The sequence below is a fragment of the Mytilus californianus genome, unplaced genomic scaffold (assembly GCF_021869535.1).
Source record: "Mytilus californianus isolate M0D057914Y unplaced genomic scaffold, xbMytCali1.0.p SCAF_7, whole genome shotgun sequence".
Lineage (NCBI taxonomy): Eukaryota > Metazoa > Mollusca > Bivalvia > Mytilida > Mytilidae > Mytilus > Mytilus californianus.
In genome coordinates this window covers 106055062-106062496 of record NW_026262723.1, presented here as the reverse complement: position 1 = coordinate 106062496, position 7435 = coordinate 106055062, and the positions used below count along the sequence as shown (strand labels likewise).

Below are 7435 nucleotides of genomic sequence, written 5' to 3'. Positions count from 1 at the left end.
CAGAAAATTAAAATTTTCATGACCTAATACACGAAATTTGTATCCCCAATTCCCATTTTTGTAGAACAAGGCACTGTTTATTAGAAAGTGTATTCCATCTTCCAATTGGGCAATTGGAATAGTAGTGTAGAACATAGACAGTTTTATTATTATTGCAAAATTGTAAAGACTGTGACTGTGCATTTTGGAGTAGATCTTTAAAATATTGAGAATCCACACCTGACCGACACCACTGGGTGAATAAACCTCATCACAATTTTCTAAAGGTCATTTTTTTTTACTGTAGAAAGATTTTGGCCGAACATCATGACGATCAGGCTATACGACGTTCTTTATTTGGATTTTTGTGAAGTTTATGTATCAGGTATAAGATAGGACATTTTCATTTACCTTTTTTATGTTAATATCAAAGGAAAGAAGAACGTATATAATTTTCTAAAATCTTTTCTTTCGGAAATGATATAGAGGTATATGTGGGATTTCCAGATTTGCTGCTAATGCCAAGTTCCTTAATTAAACATTCCAAATAATAGTCTCTGCATATGCAAACGATATCATTTGAGACTTTGTCTTCTATCACAAAAACATATTTGTCGTAAAGACAGGATGAAGCATCGACAACCTCGATCTTCCTGAAAGGACAAGTAACATAACCCGTGTGTTCATGCTGCATCGTAGTTTGTTTATGAATGCGCTTCTGAATACATGACCAAACAGCTCTGATCCATTCAGATAATGTATCAATTTTGGGTTCATCTGGCTCACGCTTAACTTATTTTCATAGTCTTCAATTGCACTGACCTGAAGTTCTTCATCTAGTGATGGAATGGGGAATTCAATATATTTCGAATCATAAGTCAAGTCACAAACTAAGTATGAAATCTATGAAAAAGCAAATTTTCTTCTTATTTTTAAGTGCATTCATTTTGAAAAAAAAACTAAAGGGAAAAAATGTTTAAAAATAATACTGTATAACATTAACAGACAATATCTTTATTACGTCACTTTTAAAAATTGCTATATATTGTATGTCGGGTAGATATTGACAGCTTTAGTCATGATTTTGTATTTTATTTTATTTGTTTTCTTAATAAAAGTAACTAGTTCATTAATATAGAAAAACAAGGAGATGTGGTATGGAATGCCAATGAGATAACTATCCACCAGAGACAAATAACATAGATGAAGCAATTATAAGTCATCGTACGGCGTTCAACAATGAGCAAAACCCGTACCATATAGTAAGCTATTAAAGAGCTCGATAGGACAAAATATAAAACAATTCAAACGAGAAAACTAACGGCATGATTACTAGTATTGTACAAAACGATTAACGAAAAACTAATATGATTGACAGGAACCAAAGACAACCACATAATACCGGTAACAGCCTCCTGATTTAACACGGGCACATTTAAAATGAAGAGGATTTAAACATGTTTGTGATCGCTCAACCCTCCCCAACCTGGGACAGTGGTCGTTGTAACAGCACAGTATAAGAACACACTATAAAAATTAGTTAAAAGGGCTTAACATGTTACTTTAATTATTCCTCCCTTAGTTTATTTATTTTGTATTTACATTGTATCATAGATCAAATTTATTTGTTCAGTGTATGTTCACTGGTGTTACCGGTAATATGTCTTTTGATTGAGTTAAGCCATTTTAATTGATATTTTATAGTGTGTCTTTCTATGTTGTGATGTTACACTATTGTTTCAGATAAGGGTGAAGGTTTGGTACCATTTAAACGTTTAAACCCGCTGCAATTGTTTGTACCTGTCCTAAGTCAGGAATCTGATGTTCAGTATAGTTGTCGTTTGTTGATGTAGTTCATAAGTGTTTCTCGTTTTTTATATAGATTAGACCGTTGGATTTCCCGTTTGAATGGTTTTACACTTGTAATTTTTGATACCCTTTATAGCTTGCTGTTCGGTGTGAGCCAAGGCTCCGTGTTGAAGGCCGTACTTTGACCTATAATGGTTTACTTTTATAAATTTTGACTTGGATGGAGAGTTGTCTCATTGGCACTCATATCACATCTTCTTATATCTATTAACTCATCAAATCGACAGTATCCATCGTTACAGACTCTAGATGACAAACTTCGATTTTCAAATTCAAAGGATCGGACAAAATGTCTAAAACTTCCTTCCATAGTAATCCAGGACAACATCATAACTGTATTTCTATCAAAATGTTTTATATTGAAATATATTTAGATTATTAAAGTTAAAAAGAATAATGCATTTGTTCTATGATTTGTTTAAAATTACAGATTGCCTGGATAATTAAAACAAAATTATTGATTTTGATTGTTACAAAGCATATATCTAACGATAAGCTTATCCTTGAGGCAGACCAAAACATTGTTTCATTGTCATGATGAAAAATGCATCATCTGGAACACGAGCACTAACTCCGGCGTAGTAATTCAAAAATTCTTCTTTTGTAATTTTCCCATCTTCGTCATCCGGTGTATCATAATTCTCAATAAAACTCTCAAGTTTGTCTTCCTCTTCATGACTCCACTCGCCAGTTCTTGTTTTCGAACTGGAAGAATACAACACTGAAATAAACAGACCATTTTATAAAAAAGAACCCATCTAAGAAAATTATACTACTGCTTTGGGCCGTGTGCGTGTTTTGGGTCATATGTGCACATATAGTCTTCCTTACATTTCCCAATATATCTAATTCAGAATCACATACTTAGGCAATTATTGTCATTTTATCAAATATTTGCTCAAAGAAAGGGATTCGTGTACAAAATGTAATGAATGTTAGCGGAGTACATCACTTCGAGCATAAGTAAAATTGGCGATTATCATTCTGAGATGCTGTAGAATCTAAGGTGAATGGAATCACGGCTTTGAAACACTTAACCTTTAATTGGGTTTAAACTATAATGTGTGTTTTTTTCTATTGTTTTGTTTGTAAGTCTTGACTAACCAAACCAAATTCTGTTAAAATGTACCATATTTCTTTTGAATACTATCTGGTAAAATTTATTTCTGCATTGTCTATGTTACCTTTAAATTACAGTAGGCATATAAAACACAACTTTCTGCTGCAGTGCATTTTCCCAACCAAATCCGCGCTCTTGGACAATGTTACGATCTCGTATAACAACATGACCATATCGATCATAATCTGAACCTCGATTATTATTAATGTCAACAGTATTTTTCTATTTTCAGAATATGTTTATATACCACAGTATTTCCAAACAAAGTTCCTGTAACGTTGTCTTTGAATGCAATAGAGATTTGTTTGTAATCTTCTTTATGGTTTACTTGCAAACAGTTTTTTTTTTTATCTATTTTGACAGTACTAAGGTTTATAAACTTGAAAGGCCATTACATGTATATCAAGCACAAATATGGTCTAGCCTTTATACACACATCCGTAATGTACTGTACAATTAGTCGATATATCAGCTTTTAAATGCAAACAATTTAGTATATAGATTAACAATAATTTGATCAGATATTGTTTGATTTGTATTTTTTTTCTATTCTCGCAGGACGTTCAGAATTAGCAAATCGAAACCCAATGTGAATATAAACAAATGAATTGTTTAATTGTGAAATAATTTTTATTAGAGGCTTGTTCGACAAATTAAAAGTTGGTTCAAGAGAAATAGAATTTCCTTTAAGCAAAACCATATACACTTTATATGTCGAAACATTTCACAGTTAATCTAAATGGCTTTACAGTTCGTAAAGGCAAGTGGTCATGTTCTTTTTTCCAAAGGAATTTCTCAATTAAGCAATCTGACATACGTGCCCTTTGGAGATATGTTCTTCCGTTTGCAGTTCATTGAACCAATATAGGGTTACTTTTCCCTTTTATCTCCCGATTAATTGTATAAATATTTAATGAAATTGCCTTATCATCAAAATAGACCACAAGATAACTGATCAATATCTATTTATTCCCAAGTTAAAATCATCAACAATTTTTACGATCATCACTCAAAAGGCAAAACTATCTTACAGAATTCTGTCGGAACGATATTTGGGAACTCATAGATGAAAGAACATGAAAGAAAGCGAAAAAAAATGAAAATAACATAATATGCAATAAACAAATGTTTATTATTCCAATAATACAAAATATCCTTTTTGAAATTTCAAACCTAACATGAATACATTTAAAAAGCATGAAACTATCCTCATATAGACACTAAATTCGTAACAGGTATGAGCCAACCACTGTACAAAAATATCCACATCAAAATAACTAAATGATCAAATATTTCAACGTTTTACCTTTTAAATCATCAGTTTTTATCGCTCCATCTCCGTTCACGTCAAGTTTACAAAAAACTTCATCTATAATTTTGATTCTTGCTTGAGGTAATGGTGGTCTTAAACGATGTAGAAACTCAGCAAAATCTATCTGTCTGTTTTCATCAGCATCAAATGACAAGAACAAAAGTTTCAAATCACTTTGTGTAATTTCCATTCCATAGTTCTCTAAACCGAGGCGCAATTCTTCATAACAGATCCTTTTTGAAAAGTCCAGGTCCATCTTTCGGAAGAGGACAGCAAGTTCTTTAATTCCTCCATGTCCTCTATTTAAGCACTGTGTTCTCATTAATTCAAATAATTCTATAGATCTTTGGGAAAGTTCTACACGCCAGTTCTTGTACATTGTTAGATTCACATCCGTCAATTAACTAAACAATAGGTCAGATCGATGCTTTCTAAATAAAATAACTTAGATGTGAGGTATTTTATATGAATGTGCAGTCTTTTCTACAATATGACATGCTTTTTTTAAAATGATCATTTCAAAAAATGTCTCATTTATTATTTATGTTTTTTTTTAAACACGAATAAACATTTGTAACTATAGATACTTGTAACAAAGGTAGTGATGCTGATAAATTGATTTTCTGGAATAATCGTCCATTTACACTGTTACTTGGAGTAATGTTAGGCAATAATTGGTACAGCTATACGAATATCATAACATATAATTATCTTTTAAGGTAGATTTCTGCAAAGAACGTTTTTAAGTTTATTAAAATGAATCGATCTTTTGTTAAAGTAGAAATAGTAGAACACGATAATTTCAAAAGAATACAATGGTTTGATTTTTCTTAATACGGGGTTAATCTTATATTGGTCTCCTTTCTCTCAAAAATCTTCCTTCTTTACTGCAAAAGACAATGAATGGTCCTTTATTTCCTATTTAATTCAGGTCTTTTCTATGCAGTCGCTGTAATTGGCTTTGTATCGTTTGCTTGAAGAAATAACCATTAGATGGTCGTGCAATATTAATATAAAGATTACAATATAATTATGTACAAAATGTTATACGATATTTGTTTTGTTTTTTTTAAATTTTCAACAATTTATCTTAAAGTTAATGAATAAGTGTATATAAGTTATAATTGATAATATTGAAGCATCCTGATCTTAATCAATGCTAGAGAAAAAGTCATATGTTGAGTCGTTAAAAACATATCTAATATTAGTAATTTATGTATTTGTAAAGATTGCCGTCATAATGCTTTATTTGAATTTCCTATCAAACTGCCAAAAATAATTAAGTTTTATCGATAAACAGAAATAGCAGTGTTTCATAAATGATGTGAAGAATCTGTCTTCTTCCTAATCAGACTATTTCAGAAAAATCGAGCCAGTAATCAGTCACTCTAACTCGTAGTTGCTGATAAAAATATATTACAGACAGAGAGACACCAAACGAAAGACGGCCAGAATTTGTAAAAAAAAAAAAACAATTTTACCGTATAAATTGAAATGGGGTGATAATTACAGTTTGTTATTTTTATTGCCGAGTTTTTGGTTAGTTCATGTAATTAATAATATACATCTGCTTTGTTTATGTTCAGTAGAAAATACCATATGTATGATTAAGTTGTTAAAGTTGTTTAGTAAAAAGTGTAAATTATAGAACAGTTCTATTCAAAACACACACAGACAATTCCGTTGTAAATTGATTTCTTTTCATTTCCTCAATGCCATATTTATAATTTTTGTATTGATTATTACAACCCTTGAGCTATTGATACGGAAAAAGGCACCCCAATGAACTTACCTTTTATGTACTATAGATGCGTGTTTTATCTTCAGATGGTTTATTCCATTCGGTTGCTGTCTTATTGACGAATACCCACATCTCATCTTGTTTATTGACGTATACCCACATCTCATCTTGTTTATTAACCATATCAACACATATAATATATACTTGTACGTGTTCGATATTTAAGTTATCATAAATCATTCACGCACTTCGATATTTTCAGTATTTCCCTAGATCAATCATGAACACCGATATTAACATTGATTGTTCGACTTATCAAAGCTCCTTCAATCCCCCATGTACACCGATCTTAACATTACATACGACTTACCCAATCTCCTTGAATCCCTCATGTACACCGATCTTAACATTGTTCGACTTGCCAAATCTCCTTGAATCACTCATGTACACCGATCTTAACATTGTTCGACTTACCAAATCTCTTTATGTCCATCATGTGCACCAATCTTGAAATTGTTCGACTTACCAAATTTCCTTATTTCCATCATGTGCACCGATCTTCATAGTGTTTGACTTATCAAATCTCCTTGAATCTCTCATGGACTAACCAAATCTCCTTATTTCCATCATGTGCACCGTTCTTCATAGTTTATCTACATCCCTAATGTGCACCGTTCTTTACAGTTTATCTACATCCCTCATGTGCACCGTTCTTTACAGTTTATCTACATCCCTCATGTGCACCGTTCTTTACAGTTTATCTACATCCCTCACGTGCACCGTTCTTTACAGTTTATCTACATCCCTCATGTGCACCGTTCTTCACAGTTTATCTACATCTCTCATGTGCACCGTTCTTTACAGTTTATCTACATCTCTCATGTGCACCGTTCTTTACAGTTTATCTACATCTCTCATGTGCACCGTTCTTCACAGTTTATCTACATCTCTCATGTGCACCGTTCTTTACAGTTTATGTACATCTCTCATGTGCACCGTTCTTTACGGTTTATCTACATCCCTCATGTGCACCGTTCTTCACAGTTTATCTACATTCTTCAGGTGCACCGTTCTTCACAGTTTATCTACATCCCTCATGTACACCGTTCATCCCTCATATGCATCGTTAATCCCTCATGTACACCGTTCATCCATCATGTGCACCGTTCTTCACAGTTTATCGACATCCCTCATGTACACCGTTCTTTACAGTTTATCTACATCCCTTATGTGCGCACCGTTCTTCACAGTTTATCTACATCCCTCATGTACACCGTTCAACTCTCATGTACACCGTTCTTTACAGTTTATCTACATCCCTCATGTGCACCGTTCTTCACAGTTTATCTACATCTCTCATGTACACTATCATTCACCTAACGAATCTTATTGATTGACATAAAAATTGGTACTA

The 7435-nt window shown here is 32.5% G+C and overlaps 1 protein-coding gene across 1 annotated transcript; it reads right to left on the bottom strand.

Moving 5' to 3' along the window:
* Positions 1 to 1058: 1058 nt before the first annotated feature.
* On the bottom strand, positions 1059 to 4810 carry LOC127709371 (calcyphosin-like protein). Its single transcript, XM_052214868.1, has 2 exons — positions 4275 to 4810; positions 1059 to 2569 (listed from the first exon to the last, which is right to left on the bottom strand). The coding sequence occupies exons 1-2, from the start codon at positions 4657 to 4659 to the stop codon at positions 2346 to 2348; spliced, it is 609 nt and encodes a 202-aa protein (XP_052070828.1). The 5' UTR covers positions 4660 to 4810; the 3' UTR covers positions 1059 to 2345.
* Between the last annotated feature and the right edge of the window lie 2625 nt (positions 4811 to 7435).